The 18632-nt window shown below is 43.2% G+C and overlaps 1 protein-coding gene across 2 annotated transcripts in view; it reads left to right on the top strand.

Moving 5' to 3' along the window:
- Window positions 1–1464: 1464 nt before the first annotated feature.
- The window catches only part of sdccag8 (SHH signaling and ciliogenesis regulator sdccag8), a 41924-nt gene continuing 24756 nt past the window's right edge, over window positions 1465–18632 (top strand). The window contains exons 1-13 of one of the 2 annotated variants that reach the window (XM_029449459.1): window positions 1465–1860; window positions 2593–2754; window positions 2903–2988; window positions 3178–3291; window positions 3376–3501; window positions 3766–3840; window positions 4191–4255; window positions 4351–4551; window positions 4826–4964; window positions 5123–5275; window positions 5537–5671; window positions 6568–6684; window positions 7043–7185. In XM_029449459.1, coding sequence (XP_029305319.1) covers window positions 1794–1860; window positions 2593–2754; window positions 2903–2988; window positions 3178–3291; window positions 3376–3501; window positions 3766–3840; window positions 4191–4255; window positions 4351–4551; window positions 4826–4964; window positions 5123–5275; window positions 5537–5671; window positions 6568–6684; window positions 7043–7185 — 1583 coding nt within the window. In that variant the 5' untranslated portion in view covers window positions 1465–1793. The remainder of the gene's footprint in view (window positions 1861–2592; window positions 2755–2902; window positions 2989–3177; window positions 3292–3375; window positions 3502–3765; window positions 3841–4190; window positions 4256–4350; window positions 4552–4825; window positions 4965–5122; window positions 5276–5536; window positions 5672–6567; window positions 6685–7042; window positions 7186–18632) is intronic. The other variant, XM_029449460.1, reaches the window with a different exon arrangement.

Raw genomic sequence — 18632 nt, 5'->3', positions numbered from 1 at the left:
CTGTGTTTAAACTGTCACAATAAACTGTGAATGAAAATGTCAAATGTTGATTACAACACAATGTTTTTTTTTTCCCCAATGTATGAACTGACTCACTGCCTCTTCTCTTGAAAACTAAAATGTCACAAAAATCAAAAGTACATTGGAGACTCATTCGACAGGAAACTGTCTGTTATTGCGCAATAGGAAGAGGTTGTAGCCATGGTTACCTTTGTCTGACCCTTTTGTAAGCAACAGCAAACATTGATGATGAGATACACCCTAACCTAGTGAACAGTCACACACACACACACACACACACACACACACGAAACTCCCTTGTGTGTAATTTTCTCCTGGAACTACTAGAGGCACCTTGCACTTTGAGGTTACAGCGGGTCCACTGTGCTCGCCATGAGTATTATAAGGTACCTTATACAACTTCCCCCCTTTTTATTTCTATTTACACACAACCACGTACAAAAGATTTACACCTCAAATTTAGCATTTATAAAAAAAGTGTTTAAACACTTAATAAATTGCTTACAACACACTTATATAGTTGTAAACATATGTAAGGACATTTTAGTGTTTGTAAATGTATTTGTCAACTATTATAAATTCTACTATTCATAATTGGTGTTCATAACTGTAATTATATTTTAATAGTCAAACTTTATAATTGTGTTTTATACTGAATCAGAAAACTGTTTATTGCCAATTGAGAGTAAAGAAGTAGTAGGGTTTATAAATAAATAAATATATTAATTTAAATGTATATTTAATATTTCTAAACATATTTTAACTACTGTGTTACATTATAATATAAATAATTCATTATCTGTTTATACATTTGTAGATGCCTCACAAGAGGAGTTATAATACAAAAATAAACACTTTAAAATGTCCTTTTATCTGCTTACAATGACGTGTGTGTTATTTATCATTTATTATTTGCATACTGCTTCTGAAAGCTGAATGGGTGGGTTCAAATAATGATAACCGTAAAATGTCCACAATTTCACAACAAAATGGACTATTTATGATTTGAACGTCATTCTGAGCAATCCCACAAGCATTCACATAGTTGTTATCCTTGTTCTATCAGCAGTCCAATCTTTGTGTGCATGTGAGATTGTTTACTGGTGACTCACGACACTGCCAACATTTGATAAGAGAAGTGAAAGTGACACATGGCAAAGCACCTCACATGCCAGAACAGGACTCTTAACCTTCTTTGTTTGTAGTCTTAAATCAGTCTCAGTTTCAGTGCTAAAGCCAAAACAATACTTGAAGAAAATGTGTCATCTTAATTGAATGTTTTCTGCTACAAAACTTTAAAAAATAACAAAATAATACTTGTATACTTTACTTTATTTGTATTTTTACACTGTAGTATTGTACTTAAATCAAATATCTGAATACTGTAGCATACTTCTTCCACCAATGAGCTTATTAGACACTTAATTTGAAGGAATGCACCATATTTATCATTGTAGTGTCACAAACATGAAAGTACTACATTTGACTACAAACAATGACTACAACTCCCGGCATCCGGCTGAGTTTACGGAAGTGGGAGCCGTTAGCAGATGGTTGCCTCGTTTTTACATTCTGGTACACGCATAGGGGCGGCTTCTATATTGTAGGAGACAAGAACACCCATCTCGAGGTACGCAGGTGATCAAAACAAACGCAACATCGTTGAGGATCGATGACCGTTACTACGTGCGCGATAGTTATAGTTGTTGTGGTACATAGCCTAGCATGTTTAGTTTCGTAATATAGCGTGATATAACTTCATTTATACATAAATGAAACCGTTAGATTCAGATGAGGAGGAATCGGAGCAGCTGAGTGCTTACCAGAAGGAGCTGAGACGTAAGTTAAATGCTAAATGAAGTGCTAAATATGCTAACAGCTAAAGATAGAGGAGCTAAGTGGTTAATTAACGTCAGTTAAATACCACGCAGTAACTGTGTTACAGCCAGCTGGATGACTTAAAAGGCGGTGTTTACAAAATGAGTTATAGTCGTAGAGTTACAGGTATTTCATTGAAGCTACGGAACCAACAGGATAGGGAGATTCACTGCCACCTGTTGCTGATGCCCAGTCCAACTGACGATAAAGAAATGTATTTGGTTTTGTTAAGGCTACATTAGCAAGAAAACAAGCAATATGTCATGCACACATTTCATATATCTAAATTAAATTAACTTCTAAATTAACACACTTCCAAAGAAATTGCCATGGTGCCATATAAGTTGACAGTAGAGCTGAATGTTATTTTATATTTTGCCAACAATGGAGAAGATATTTAGGCTTTTCACCAAGATGATGTTCAGATTGAATTCATTCAGCAATAATAGAATGAACTATAAGATTAATCTAGATGTTAAAACGTATGTCTCCGCCAAGTCAGTGTTCGGTTAGTTGTTTATGGAAAAGTTTATTTTTTATACATCTCAGTGACTTCTGTTCTCTCTCTAATTTGGGTGGTAGGCAAGTGTTTTTGTTCACAAACACCAAGTATCTGCAACAAGTGTCAATGTGTGTGTGTGTGTGTGTGTGTGTGTGTGTGTGTGTGTGTGTGTGTGTGTGTGTTGGTTTCAGAACGGGCCAATCAGAGCCTACTGCAGTTGAGCAGTGCTCTGGAGCAGCTGAGCTCTGATGGAGAAGAGGTGGAGGAGCCCAGAGGCAGTGATGGCAGCCTCTTCACCACCATGGCCGAAGAGGACAAGGCTGCATGGAGCCAGAAGTCACAGAGCGAAGCAGGTGACTCAGTGATTAGTAGTAACGATTGTCTGACACCTTACCATACCAGCCGGAGATTTCCCTTTTCATAATCTTGTTGCCGGACATTACAGAAGGTTATGATGCAATGCTGTGTGCATACTTGTTTCTGTGTCTCTTGGCATTGTAGTTAATCAGTTGAAGAGTCTTCTACTGAAGCAGTGCAGAGAAATTCCCTCTCCCCTCTCTCCTTCAAAGAAACATACTCCAGCCAAGGTAGGTTCTGTGTTCCTAAACATCTAAATACATTAGACCAAAGGAAAGTCTTTGGCAGAATTATCTAGGATACATTGTCCATAGTTAAATGTGGCAAATCATTCATGCGTTTCCATTATATTAATAGTTTGCTTGCCATGTGGCTGTATTTGCCTAATTTATGCCGAATTATTTTCTTTCCACTTTTAGAGAGTACAGCAGGAGGGAAGGTCCAACTTGCCTGCTTTTCAGGATTTGGTCCCAATGATTCACAACCAGTCAGAGTACATCCAACACCTGGAAGCTGAGGTCAAATTGTGCAAGGTATGTGCACAAATGTGTTGTCCTTTTTCACTATTGTGCTGTTTTGATTAGTTTTAATACATTTCTCTGTGTGCATGACTTTAGGAGGAGCTGCAGGGGATGAAACAGCGGATCAGAGTGGTGGTGGTGGAGAATGAGAAGCTGCATTCAGACCTCAAATCAAAAGCTGTGGATGAATCTCTGAAAGACTACACGATGCGAAACTCCACGGTAATGTGTGTGAAAACATTTTGTGCTTAAAATAATAGGTGGAATGTATGTACATTCTTACCATATTTACAAGGGCAATATATACTTCATAATATGTCAAATAAAGACACTAAGGTTGCCTCTGTCCTGTACATTACTCTGCAGAAATTGAGCATATTTGTAACTACTGTATCTTCAGGAAAAGTCAGTTGTTAAGAAGTGTTAACAGACTTTAAAAACACCTTGACAAAAGTGTCTCATCATCTGTCCTGATGTGTTCTTCAGGTGAATGAGAGTATGGCAGCCAACAGCCACAGCATGCTGCAGAGAGCAGAACACACCACATGGAAACATGAACTGGTGGGGATTATGGATCTGCTTTCTCCTCTCCTCCAGTTATTGATCAGTTCTCCACATTTATCCCCAAATGGTCCTCTGAAGTCATGACATTTCTGCAATATCACAGTACTTTGTGTTAGGATAATTCTCTGGGGACATGTGAAAACATCAAATCCTTTTATAAATGTGTTACTTTTTAAAAGAATACATATGGTTCTAAACTATTTCTGACTTGTTTTTATGTATAACATTTTTAATTTGCATAATTTGCTAATCTTAATCCCGTCCCATCCTGTTAAATTCCATCCATTGATTCATGGTGTTTCAAAGGTACATGCGTAGTCTGTTCTGAAAATGTTTGTGTTCATCAGGAACAATTGAAAGGGATCTACCAGGCTCAGATTGAAAGCTTAGAGGCTCAGGTCATCTCCCTCAGGTCAGCATGCTCTATCTATCATTAAAAGAGCAACACTCATCTTATTTCCTGCTCTCTGTTTTTTTCCACTTCTCATCTTTTGCTTCTGTCTCCAGGAAGGATCTGTCGGTCAGTCAGAAGGAGTGTGAAGAGGTGAACGTTCGTCTCAGGCACCGGGAGAAACAGGCTGCAGATGCACTGAGGGCTGATGGAGCTCCCCGTGTGGCAGGATTGTGTCTGAAGTGTGCACAGCACGAAGCTGTGTTGGCTGGGACTCACACAAATCTGCACGTCCAGGCCATTGATAGGGTCACAAAGTCAGTGTACAATACATTCTGCTAATCAGTCACACATTAGCCACAGTGCATCAGCTATTCATACTCATAGTTTAAGCTTTAAGTATATGATAATGCATTAACATACCTTATTGTACCTGGCAGATTTATTGTTGACATGCCTTAATTATGTATCTGTGATGAGATTTTTTGATTAACTGTTTTTATTAGTAATGGCAAAAAGGAAATAACATGTACAAAGAAAAAGAGATATACAAATAATTTACCTGCATTTTCTTGTCTATCAACGTTTAAGGGAGCGCGATGAGTTACTGGTGGCTCTGCGTGCTGTGCGGGGTAGCCAGCAGGAGGCACAACAAAGAGAGTGGTCAGCCTGTCTCCAAGTCAAACAGGCTGTGGAGATGGCAGAAGAAGCTAATCTGTACAAAGCTAGGGTCAGAGAAACATATGCACACACCTTTCCAGCTGTGTTAGTTAAAACAGGATTTCTGATTTGCACTTTCACTCAAAAACATTCCTCAAAAAATATGGGTTTCCTTTTCCTACTGTGGCTGGTCTGGCAAACTTTGTGTATCTGTTTGTGTGCGTGCAGGTGGAGGTGCAGTGTGAGCAGCTGTCCAGGGAGCTGGCTCGACAGAGGGAACAAGTAGAACGGGAAGCACAGACCCTACAGGAGAGACTGACTGAAGCCAGAGAGGAGGGCCGAGCTGAGGCCCGCAAACAGAGAGAAGAGCTGGCTCAGACAGTAATTCTTACTTGTACACCTCTTTTTGCGTAAAGAGTGCTACTGTCTATGAATGTAGTTCTAATGCACAGCTCTGATTGCTTTAAAATACTGAACTGTACTCGAATATTTATGCTTATATGATGTTTAACAATCACCACAGGGAAATATTTAAATTGCTTGGCAAAAAGTATGAAATTAAGTTTTTGCAATTTAATTGATGATACAATTAAGTGTGTGTGTGTGTGTGTGTGTGTGTGTGTGTGTGTGTGTGTGTCTCAGGTGTCCAGCCTGTCCCAGCATGTCGCTGAGTTGGAAGGACAGCTAGACAGAGCTTACAGAGACAAGGGCTCACTGACAAATCAGCTGGAAGATACTCTTCGCAAACTGACCAGTCAGGAACAAGACAATACCAAGGTACACTGTCTGTGTGCTGCAAGGAAAGTGTAACCCAACATGTATGTATTCTTACTTATCATTGGTGCACTTGCACTTTTTCTACTAGATTTCTTTAACTTTGAAGGAACAGAGGTAAAGAACATCCCTGATACTCAGATGCACTTTGTACCGTCTACTTGTAATGGTTTTATAAATCCACTGGATGGCAGCAAAGGTTTTTCTATTTCAGTATTTATTTTCGGTTGTTGGAAGGGTACATTCAACATGAATGCATACATAAGTGAAGGGTGAGGTAACTAACCAGGCTTCATGTTAAGATGCGTAGTTCAGTTTTAAATGATGTTGTATTGTTGTATTAGGGCCATATATGCATGCACATGTGTAGTGTGCTTCAAGGTAGTGCTTAAACCAGAAGACAGGGGTTCAAGAATTGCATGTCAGCAAATATTCACTGTCTTGAAGACACTGAATCCATACCATGTTCTACCCTGAGCTCTGGGTTAGGGCAAATTAAAGAATATTATAATATTGATATTTATTATTAGTTAGTAATTGATCAATGATGATGATAAAAAATAATAGTAGCGCATAGTGTAGTAATTTAAACATAAAGAATATAGTAACGGTAAATATAAATAGTATAATAATAGGATTTTATTCACTTCATGCTTTCAGGAGGGAAGACAAGTGAAACTGAGCCATCCGTATGATATCATACTGTATTTAGATCAGTGAGCCTGACAAAAGACTCATTGCATGTCAGGGTCTGATGATTCAAATGAAGGACCTTCCTAGATAAGGATATGATAATATAACACAAATAAATAAATGGCAAATGATGAAGCAACGGAAAGAAAGTAACATTTGTAAAACGAAGAACTGGCGTTTTTTTAATCGGTCCGTGTCATCGGTAGGTGAGTGTGGATCTGCGATATCAGCTCAGTCAGGCCCAACTGAAGAAAGAGGAAGCAGAGAGAGAGCTCCGAGAGCTCAACACCAAGACCAGCAGGCGGATGGAAAAGGCTGCACAGGTACGTCTGCACTCAACCTATTGATTGTGTTAGATTTATTAGATTGATTAGATTACTTCAGTGGTTTTTAAGTCAGCCAATGTCCAGTGAGTTTCGTCACTGACTAAGTAATCCGTCACCAGTTTTTGAAGAAGGTGTACTGGGGTGTAAGAAAACAAATCAAGAGCCCCTCAACCCTTTTTTAAAAAACTTTATTTTAACTTCCAAAATGTTATTTATCAATAATGTCCTTCTCAACCTTTTAGGTCTTGGTTGTAATCAGCCTTAAATGTTTTGTTTGTCTGTGGACATAAGGTGGGTTGTTGTGAAAGATTTCCTCACCTCCTCTTCCTTCTCTCCTTCCATCTCTGCGGGACAGGAAGTGGAAAAGCTGAGCTCAGAGCTGGTTGGCTGTCGGCAGCATCTGGAGGCAGTCCAAAAGGACGGGAGCCAATGGCAGGCCGAAGCCCTGAGCCTAGCAGAACAGCTGGCAAATGCCCAGCGCCAACTGCACCTCACCAGGTAGTACCTAATCCTATTATACATGCCACCACACTCGCACACAAACACAAACATACACACACGCATACACACAGCACTCCCCTCTGCCCAGCTCCTGCCCAGCTCAGCCAGTCCAGTCCAGTTCAGACTAGCACACCAACTGTACCGCACCAGGTAACAGCTAATCCTATTATACAAACCACACACACACAAACACAAATGCGCTCCACTGTGCTATAGTCCCGGTACCAACTGGACCTCACCAGGTCACCTCTAATCCTGTTAAGCATGCCACAGCATAATTCAACACACACACACACACACACACACACACACACACACACACACACACACACACTGCCCGCTCTGTGCCACCAGGCCAAGGCCCAGCCCAGCCACAGCTCCAACAGAGCCAAAATGGCGCCTGAGCCTGTCTTCTGTCTCACACACACACACACACACACACACACACACACACACACACACACACACACACACACACACACACACACACACACACACATACACACACACACACACAGAAAAGTGCGGATGATGGTCACTGGACAGCCTGGCCTCGGTGCCACCTGCCGGTGCCCTGCACCCGTTCTCACGACAGGCGCTACCGGCTCCCCTCTCTCTTACACTATCCTCTCTCTTTCTATTTCTGCATCTTTCTTTCCCTTGTACCCTGTATCACTTCCTCTGTTATTCTTTAATCATCTCACCCAGCTATGAACCTTCATCTATCTTTTCTACCTTGCAGCCCTTATGTTTTCATGGCCTTAGCTGTCATTCCTTGCTCACCTTAAATAATTAATTTTATTCTTCCTCTATCATCTTTCCCATTATTCTTTCATCCGCTCCTGTCCTGCATTCCTCCCTTCTCCTTTCCTGTCCCTCCTGTCATACGCTGGCTGCTGTTCCTTTCCACACCATCCACTGCCAGGGCCCTGCCAGCCCATGCCAGCCGCCCAGGGCACTCTCTCACCCCTGCTGCCCACAGCCGAGGTGTCTGAGATGGGCACAGATGTGGCGGTGGTGCCCTGTGGTTCTGCGGGATGCAAGTTTGTGTAATCTGAGTGTGTATGTGTGTGTGTGTGTGTGTGTGTGTGTGGGTGTACATGTGTGTTTATGTGTCTGTCAGCTTGGTTATGTGTGGGTGTGTGGGTGTGGGTGTAGCTGTGTCTACTGCAGCTCCCGGCTTGAACTGTGTTTAAGTGTGTTTGTCTGTCAGCTGGCCAGGGCTAACACACTGGCCGCATGGCGGTCTGTCGTGTGTTTAAGCGATGAGGCAAGGTCTGTGTGTGTGTGTGTGTGTCTGTGTGTGTCTGTGTGTGTGTCTGTGTGTGTCTGTGTGTGTGTGTTTTGCAGCCAGCTGTGGAGAATGACATGCATATTGATGTGGCAACATGATGACTTTGACCTGTACTAGAGGAGCCACTGGACTAAACCATTTTACTGCCATGTGTGCGGGTGTATGTGCATGAGAGAGTTTATAGTTTTATCTGTCCACAGATGCATGCTAGATGTTTGACAGCTGTTGACTTGGCTGAGCTTGTAGCCATTCAAATTCAATTTTGGTCATTAGCAGTGAAAGCCACTTCTGATACTGATTTAATATAGATCTTTTTTTTTCTTCCTGCAGTAGTTCATGAGAACCATGTTCACATCAGTAGCTTTTAAAAAGCAGCGGTGGTCAAAAACTATAAATCCCAACAGTGATCATTTCTTTTAAATGTTGTGAAGTACATATACTCTATCAGTGCTGGTATGTTATTATACTCTGCTATGACTTCAATTACAAAACAACACATACTTACACCTACAGCAACAGCTGGACACATGTTGGAATACAAGCATTTTGTAATCTTATTAGCCCAAAGCCAACGTGAATTATCACATTTTACAAACTGGCACATGTTAGGGGTGCAGCGATCCGACTTCTTTCAGTCCTGACATAGATACCTATCGGCCAAACCAAGTACCAATCCAATACCAGTGTTTAAGTAATAATCAGTGTGCTGTTATTCTTCTTGTATGTGTAAGGCAACACCAGGCTTGACTTAAACATAATTTAAAAATAAATAAATCCATATCCATAACTTTTTAGAGCAATTACAAACAGATTGAGGGAAAAGTTAAAACCCAGCTTACCTTCTCAGCTTTGCACACCTGGCCAAATGCTGCGGGAAGTAGCAATGAGACAAATTGACACAGCTTCCCAATTCAGTGGAAAGGTGTTGGCGGAGGGACATTTAGACGATGTTTCTACCATCTGACAAGCACTTCAGTTAAAGCATGCTGACGCCTTCAGGATTACATAAAATAATACACATGACGTGTTCATCTTTACAGTTGCTTCAGGTCATCACTGCGTCACTTTCGATGTTAAGCTCATCATTACGAATACCAAGACAGCAACTCTGGAGCAAAAGTTGTACTGAGGACACACTGAGGATATTAGTTTCTATTCTCATCACTCACAGTTAAGCTGTCCAGCAGGCATGTTTTCCTAAACTTGGTGTTTTCATAGAAGCCCATTAAGTCTTTCCATCCATCCACAGATCCATCCGTGTCTGTTGATACAACATCAGAGTGTTTAAAGACAGGGTTGTACAGTATCTTTGAGATGAGTGCAGATGAAGGATGGCATCTAACAACACAGGAAAGAAATGGACATTTTTGGAGCAGCGTAGAAGGAAAGCATCAAACACAGAAACATGCCCACACACACACTCATCCACATGTCACAAACACACCTGCTGAGATTTGGTCCTATTTCAGCCTTTGTCCGTCCTCAGGACATTTTTTTTGTTTTCCCTTTTAGTTTTTGTCTTTTTTCCTCACTTGTCATGTTCTCTATTGCTTGTTTTCTCATGCTGTTCCAAACTGAACAAATAAACCTCAAGCGGTTGCCTCCCACCCCTCCCTCGCTCTACCTCTGCCTCTGTCTGTCCGTGGGCCTTCTGGGGTTATGCAGAACTACATGTATTTCATTGTCATGCCTCTGTTTGCCCTCTTTTGTTGTTAATGAAAGAGCCATGCACAAGTCTTTGTACTGTAGCTGTAGTGGGCTGGTTTGTGTGACGGTGTCTGTGTGAGAGTAAGAGTGTGAGATTCACAGTAGCGAGGCTGGAAGGCATTTGTATGACCAGACTTGGAAGGCAGCTCTTTGATTCTGTCTCTGCAACTTGCTCGCTCCCCTCTTTCATTCTGTCCTCTCGTGGCCCAAATGATCACAGCCCGTCTTCAAACAGGGGACATGAAGCACAGACAGCCTCTGTTTGATTTTTGATAGCCCTACCTTCCTTTCTGATAAACACATGCGTTTGCACACATACACACATATTTGTTTGTACAACTACATGCCTGCAAATGTGCACACTGACACGCACATCAGTCAAATCCACATGCCTGTACACACAGATTCGCGCACACACACACAGATGCATGCGCGCACCCGGGGGTCCCATGGCGGCTGGTGCGCTGCGCTCCGCTCCAGGATTGGATCATCAGCCAGCTGTGAGTTGGACAGCCCAGGATCTGTCCTAATCCCCGCCACTCTGTTCACATCGCCACACACACATGCGCACACACATATACACATATGCACACACGCACACACATTCCAGCCCCAGCCCAGCAGAGGGCTTTACTAAGTTTGTTTTGTTTGTTTACTCCTGTCTTTCTTCACTTTCTTTCTGCTCTTCTTTCCGTGTCTCCATCCGGCCCTCTCTCTCCCTGTGCTGTGATCACAGATCCCACGGGCCACTGTGAAAACTGCCCAGCATAACTTCTGTTTCCACACATGCCAGATAGGCATATATGGAGAGATGTGTGTGTTTGCATGCGTTAGTGTATCCATGGTTAGTTGAGACCTGTGTGCCCGTTTTGTGTTTTGGACGAGTGGAACGTCCGCGAGGCCCCAAATCTTCCACAAGTTTCTTATCCCTATGAAATCAAGCATCCATGTTCATGAGGGTGCTTGCTTGGAGCGTGGACGTGGAGCTGGAATTAGTTCAGTGAATAATTTAACTTGCTGTCACTTTCTCACCTAGAACTTGTGACTATGGATTCCTGGGCCAGGAAATGTCCGAACATTTCAGCTAAAAATCTCCTGGTATTGGATCAGGAGGCAGGTGGGCTGCTGGACACCCCCCACTGTGACGAAACAAGCAGTCAGGGTCAACTGTGAATGTTTGGCTGAGGATCTGATATTGGGTTATATAAATAAAAATGGACTTGACTATTGTTAGGCGTTAGAACACTTTTAATAAGTCTTGAACTTATATAGGAATGGAGGAGTGGAGATTCAGGGAGAACTTTGCCTATCCCTCTCTGGCGGAGGTCACTGAAGTGGTCTGAAAGCCTGGCAGTGGCGAGATGGGAAAAAGGCAAAAAACGAGGAGCTTCGATACCTCTAGTTCTTTGAAATGAAAGAAGCCAGTTGAAGCGGTATAGGCATGTGATCAAGAAGCCTCCCCGTGGAGGTATTCAGGGCATGTCCAGCTGGGCACCAGCACAAATCTAGATCATGTTTGAGGGATGTCCCACCTGTCCTGGGACCATATGTAGCACTTACTGTAAACACTGTTTCACCCAGAGAAGAGATGAGGTGCCACCAACACAGAGCATAATGAACATTCATTAATCTTGATAAAGCAGTGAGTGAAACAGAAAGGCAGGCAGGTAGATGGAGCTAGACGAGGATACAGAAAGTGTTTTCTGTGTGTTGAGGCCAAATTCTCCTTTCTGTGACCCTGAAATCAGAAGATGGATGCGGAGTGGTGGAGAGATAAAAAAGCTCCAGACCAACCGCTGCGACTCTATATACAAAGTTCCCCAAACTCTATTAAACATGTCACGCTGCTGCTCTCTCTCACTACCTAAACCTAGCTCTGTCTTTATTTTTTTCCTCCCCTCTGTTGTAGATCGTGATAGCAAGGTCTGGAAAGGCGGTGAACAGAACAGTGTGTGTGTGTGTGTGAGGGCGGAGAAGTGTAAATGAGGAAGGTGAGGCAGCAGATGCCGCGTCCCGCCAGAGGCTCGCTTTGAGCAGCGAGTGAAATCTGGGCGCGACAAAACTGCTGCAAACCAACTCGGCGGGAGGCCCTTGTCCAATCACGGCCCGGAATAAAAGGGCCGGGGCGCCACGCGGGCTGCAGTCGCTCAGAGGAGGTGGGGGCTGTAATGAACCTTCAAGCGCTGCCAGCGAGCGCACACACACTTGAGCGCAGCATCTTTCTTCCTACCTGGCTTTAACCGTGCCTAACCTCTGTCACCACACACACGTTGTGTGTGTGACTCCTTTTGTGAGCGTGCGATTAGATGATTCTGTGTGAACGCCTTTGTGCGAATGTCTAGTGTTGATACCTTTGGGCTACACCTGTGTCTGTGAAGTTTGATGTGTGTGTCTCTGTGTGACAGCAGCGGGGCAGAGCCAGGTATGAGGCTTGTTGTGTATTTTTGTGTGTGTGTGCTTGTCTGGTCGGCAGCCATGTTGTTGGGTAGCAGATGGCACCATGGTTGGCAGGGGAGGGGCTGCTTAGCACAACTAATCAGACAGTTACGGATAGGGCAGCTGGGAGGGCCGTTGGCCAGCCGTGTGTGTGTGTGTGTGTGTGTGTGTGTGTGTGTGTGTGTGTGTGTGTGTGTGTGTGTGTGTGTGTGTGTGTGTGTGTGTGTGTGTGTGTGTGTGTGTGTGAGATGATGTTGACAGTGGTGGGCCCGTTGGCCCGGTGACGAGACCTTGCCGCGCTCTTCTCTCCTCGCTGTCAGAGTGCCCTCTCTGCCATCCTGCCTTCTCACCTCTCTTGCACTCTCGCTGTCTCTCTCGCTCAATCTGTTGAGACCTACTTAGTCTTTTACCTTTCAGTTTCTTTGACTCTCCATCTCTTTTTTTTGTCTTTCTGTCACACTGTCTTCCTCTGCTACATCTTTAATTGTTAACTCACTTGATGTGACAGTAATTACAACAGAATGTATATTTCCATCGAGCTGGGAAACAACATATGGAAATGGAAAACCTTCAGTTTAGTGAAATCGGCACTATACCATTTAAAACTGTGACCTCTTGAGCAGGAACATATCTTCTCTATCACTTTAACCATCATGCTGCACACATGATAACGTAGGTCTGTTGCGTGTATGTTTGCTAAAAGCACGAAGGACAACAAAAAAAGCCGCCGACTTGTTGTGCTGCAACACATCTAGCATAAGACATCTGAAAGCCAACTCTAGATCTAAGATGGATGTTAATGCTGGGGCTTTTGTGACAGATGCTTAGCTTCTCAAATTAACCTTCAGCACTAAGCTTTGTATGCAACGTCGATAGTTTTTACCAATCGTCCATGATGTCTGAAAAAAGACCAAAACACAAGATTGTCAGGTTTTACTTTTCAAATTCTTAAATTGGGCGTATCTAATCTTAATATCCTGTAGTGTGTGTGTGTGTGTGTGTGTGTGTGAAGCATTCATAGATGATATAAAATAGGATGCGCTATTTTTAGCCATGTTCGCCATATTTTGACAGAACAGTGTAGAGATGGGGGGGGTCTAAAAGCTGGATCTGAACCCAGGACATTGCGGTTATATCGCATGCCCTGTAACCACTGAGCTACCACGGCACTCCCATTATTTTCACATTATGTAGTGTGTGCATGTTTGAGATTAAAGAGAAGAACATCTGTGAAGTTTCTCTTTATGTTCGTGATGCAACTTCGTTACGTTAGGATTTTAAAACTCCTCTAGTCTGAGCCAAACCTTATTTCAGTTCGACTGCCAGGATTACATTTGCTGTTCATTTAATCCAACTAGATTATTGAATCAGTTAGGATATACAGTATGTTTAAATCCATTTCAAGACAAGTGCAAGAATTGATGGCTCTTTCTCTTTGGTGTTGTTTTGCCGCTACTATTCCCTCAGGTAATAAAAGTAGATAGCTGCTAGAAGACCTCTTTATCTCTCCACTGCTCCTTCCGTCCATCATCCCTCTGCTGAGGATAAATGATACCAGTAGTCCCTGTAAGCATGCCTCGCTAACTCTAACTCTGGAATCGCATGTATTTATTTGCACTAGAAATATCATAAAGGTTAAACTGTAGATGCTATAAATTCAGCAGTGGAAAATCACACGCGGGAGCAGCAGAATTATTAAACAGAGCTGTAATCTGTCCGTCCTGCGGGGCTGGGAATGGATAGAATAGACAGATCGCTGACTGGGAGACCTCAGGCAAGATGGAGGCAAATCTGTCGGCTACAACTGTTGTCACCCCAGCCAAGTGTGCCCTGGGACACTGGCCTACATACAGACACTACTGCTGGGGGAAAGAATGAAGGGGAGAGCACCAGCCCTCCACCATCCATCCACCCTTCACCTCACTTCTGCTCATCTTTTCTTGACTCATGGAGTACATGCGTAGAGCCACCACTTCTGTGTGTGTGTGTGTGTGTGTGTGTGTGTGTGTGTGTGTGTGTGTGTCAGTCATCTGGTCAACCTTGTGCCTTCACACACCCTGCTGTGAGGGTGGCACCATCAGTGACTCTACACTGTGCCCACTGCCCAGTAGGCACAGCTTTCATCCGACATGACAGAACCTCTCTTTGCTCTTTCTTTCCCCTCATTTCTCTCTTTTACCTCTGTCACACTCTTTTACCTGATTGATCTACACTTTTATCTTTTCATCCTCCTCATTTATATCCTTTATATAGCTGCTCTTTGTTCTTTTTTTTTTACACTTGCTTCAATCCATCCCTTTCTTTCTGATACCCTTTGAGGGCACAGCAGTGCCCAGCAGTGCCTCGTAGGTAGCAGGGCACTGCCCCCATCAGCAGATTGTATCGAGAGATGATCACAAAGACAGGGAGCAAGAGATGGGGTGTGGGGGGGGGGAGACAGGTTCATGTTAGCAGCTGAGTGGAGATGTTCTGGGAGATGCAGAAGGAGGGGACTGGAAGGGAAGAGAGTGGCGATGAGTTAAGGAGAGCTTTGTATGTTGATGGGAGTTGACAGCAGGATGCTCCCGCTAACTCCTCCACCAGCACTGGATGTGAGACGGTATAATATCACCATAGGAATTCCTGAAATGAAAGGAAATTCACATTTTGATTAAAAAAAAAAAACATTTTCAAAGAGATGAACATACTTCAAAAGGTCTGTTGCTGCATTGCTATTTACAGATTTAGTTTTTATTCATGCACATGGTGAAAATGCCAAAGCTATATTTACGCATGATAATAGGCTCCTCGTACCAAACAAAGCGCTGTGTGAACCAGGTTGAAAGACACATTGACACGACCCTGACAGTTAGTTCAGTCTGTTAGTAAGGAGATATAAGCAAAGACGGAGGCGATTACGAGGGGAGAAGATGACACCGAGGCTGGAAATGGAAAGAAGGGCAACTAGATAAAGGAAGATGAAAGAAAAGGGGACATATGGAAGGTGTGGGGAGAAGAGGGCTTTAGGAGAATACAGAGGAAGTTTTGAGTTTAGAGAGAAGTGGGTGGCTGGCACAGAGGAGGCAAAGGGGAGCAGAGGAGAAAAGCAGTGATGCTGGCGATGGTGTGTGTGTGTGTGTGTGTGTGTGCACCGGATGGGCACAAGCCCCCCTACAGTTCCTTCTCCAGCCCTAATCCCCCCCACTGAGTTTAAAAAAAAGCGTCTCTTTGTTTTCCAACTCAATGGCGCCTCTCCCTCACTAGTCATCTGATCTAATGGCCCAGGAGCGAGGGGAGGAGAGAAGTTTGCAGAGGGTGTAGGAAATGAGGAGGTAAGATAATAGAGTAGTTCACTGAAGATTACTTGGATGGGTAATGAGAGAGAGGTGGCACATGTTACTTCCTGCAAGTTGCCCTCAAGCTTGTAACCGGTTTGGGGGGGGGGGGGGGAAGTGAGGGGCGTTTGAACGACATCAGGTATGTCTCAGGTGTGAAGTGAATTCCAACACAGGTGGATTGAGCTCACACCGGAGAGAAGGCTCCCATGTGGCACAAGCTTTTAGTTCGCACACTGTTTTCTTTTTCCCTTTCGAAAACATTCTGTCATTTTGTTTGTCTTTTAGCATTGCAATTACACATGGTATTATTAATAATATTAATATGATTAGGTCATTGTTTCCTTATCTAATCCTACATCTATGTTTGACATTTGTACTATAACATTCATATAGCTATTCACTTTATCAAATGTGTAAAGACAAGTAACTTGAAGCTGGTATCCTGATTGAAATAATTCATTCTAGCCTATCATTTAATTGATTTGACCCGCAGCCCTGCCACATATGCCACATATGCTTCCCACATCTATTTCTGTAGGGCACAGATTTGACACTCGTGTTGAGTCCTGGGTTTCTGGATCGGGTCAGTATGGGAGCATATTGTACGTATGCTGTTTGTTTATTTTTAAAAATCACAGATGCCTGCGCTGCCAGTCCGCTCCTGTGTTAAGACCATCAGTCATCTGTGCCAATTAAGTCTTTTAAACTTCTCTCACTCTGTTTAGTGAGCAGATAGATGATGACAAGAGGCCAATCAGCAGCTAATTACTTGAATCTAGAGCTGGGTTTTTCTCTGAGGGAATGTGTGCTGTAACAGCAAATGTTTGTTTCTGTGAGGGTCGTGCATTTGTAGCCGTCTGCGTGTCTTTACTGATGGGAACGAGAGAGTGAAGGGTTTAAGATGTGCATATTTCAGGAAAGTTATTGTCCATACTTGTGTGTGTGTGTGTGTGTGTGTGTGTGTGTGTGTGTGTGTGTGTGCTGGAAGGGGAGGGCAGAATTGTTACTAATTTATCAGTTGCAGTTTTTTGTTTTTCGGGCACGATTGGCTCGCCGCTGACCTTGGTGGCAGTGGGGGGGCTTTAGCGCTCCTTGAAGAAGAAAAGAGGCTTGGGCCGCCCGCTGTAAACAAAGTTGACTTGCCGACAGATGGATTGAATGACAGAGAGGCTAACTGAGCCAGGAATGGGCCTGGCAGCATCGCACTGAGAGAGAGAGAGAGAGAGAGAGAGAGAGAACGAGAGAGAGATAGGGAGGGAAAGAGAGAGAGATAAAGGGGGGGGGGGAGAGAGAGGGGAGAAGAGAGAAGAGGTGGCCAACAGGAGAGGAGGTGTGAACAGGTGCAGGGCCGCTGAAGGAAGAACCAGCAGATGGAGAGAGACACAGCCAGTTTAGTTACAGGAAAAAAAGGGTGGGAGGGAAAAGAGGAGGGAGGAGGGAGAGATGGAAACAGCAGAAAAAAGGATCGGAGCAGAGATGAGAAGGCGGTGGACAGATAGATGTACAGATAGATGCAAAGATGGGCTGAGCTCAGGGTGAAGGAGCGGCGAGGCTGCATCAGGCTGCCTCTGTGTCTGATGTGTTTGTTTCATAAAGTAGAGCGGCAATAAGGGGAGGGGTGAAGAAAGATGTGGGAGCAGAGTGTTTGACTTCCATCACCCCGAGGTTTAATAAAGAGGTACGAGTGTGAGAGAGAATTGTGTGACACGGTCTGCTACACAAAACAATTCAGATGTTTATTGTACGCCGCGTCAATGATACGCAGTGCAGCAAACGTTCAATATGTCCCTTTATTTTCCCCGCGGTGCACTCATCCATTGTTGGCGTTATCGGGCAGATAGGCCTCCGTCTCACCGTCTCTCAGTCACACACGTAAACAAGCCCACTCACACATTAGCAGAAATCATGTTTGTAGTTCTGCGTCTCAAACTGTTGAATATTAATGCAGTCTGATTGATGCAGTCTGTCATGAATAGCTGTGGGTTCACTGGAATTCCTCCACAAAAATGAATCATCACGAGTGTCACCATTTTGAGCAGTTCAGCAAAATAGTTAACACTTGTAATTTTATAGTAGAGCATCAATGCATCTCAGGAAATCTACATGGCATCAGATAAGTGTGTGAGCTGCAGGTGCATCACTTTAAATAATGCATTAGATTAGATTTCTCTTTTTTATCCAGGTATATAAGAACATTTTTACATTTATTTTTAAAGATATCTTCAAAATACAACGCAGAAATCCTGAAAGTTACATTTAAAACGACACTCCTTTAGAATGGTTGGTAATATTTTGGATGTATGGAACATTGCCACGAGTATAGCTATTAGTACAGATGGTCCTCTGTGACAGAAATAGTTTTATTATATCAAGTCTTCCTCTTGATTCTCAATTCCTCCTCAACAACTCTTTGTTGTGAACAACGCTTCTGTGTCTCTGTGTTTGTGCTATAGGCTGAGTTCACACTATGTTTACCTGTATGTTAATTTCACACCTGTTATTGTGCAACACGGGAACGTCTCTCGGCAGAGATATGAATATGCATCGATTTGTTCTCTTCAGTTTTCCATGAGTTATGTACCATATATCATTTCTATACAGTATTTAGAGAGCTTCATCGATCACGTTGAAGTTTGTTAGTTTTAAATATAGTATTCCTTATTATTTGTGTGTGTGTGTGTGTTCATAGA

The sequence above is a fragment of the Cottoperca gobio genome, chromosome 15 (genome assembly GCF_900634415.1).
Source record: "Cottoperca gobio chromosome 15, fCotGob3.1, whole genome shotgun sequence".
Classification (NCBI taxonomy): Eukaryota; Metazoa; Chordata; class Actinopteri; order Perciformes; family Bovichtidae; genus Cottoperca; species Cottoperca gobio.
Note: the sequence above shows the minus strand (reverse complement) of the source record. Positions and strands in the feature narration are given on the sequence as shown.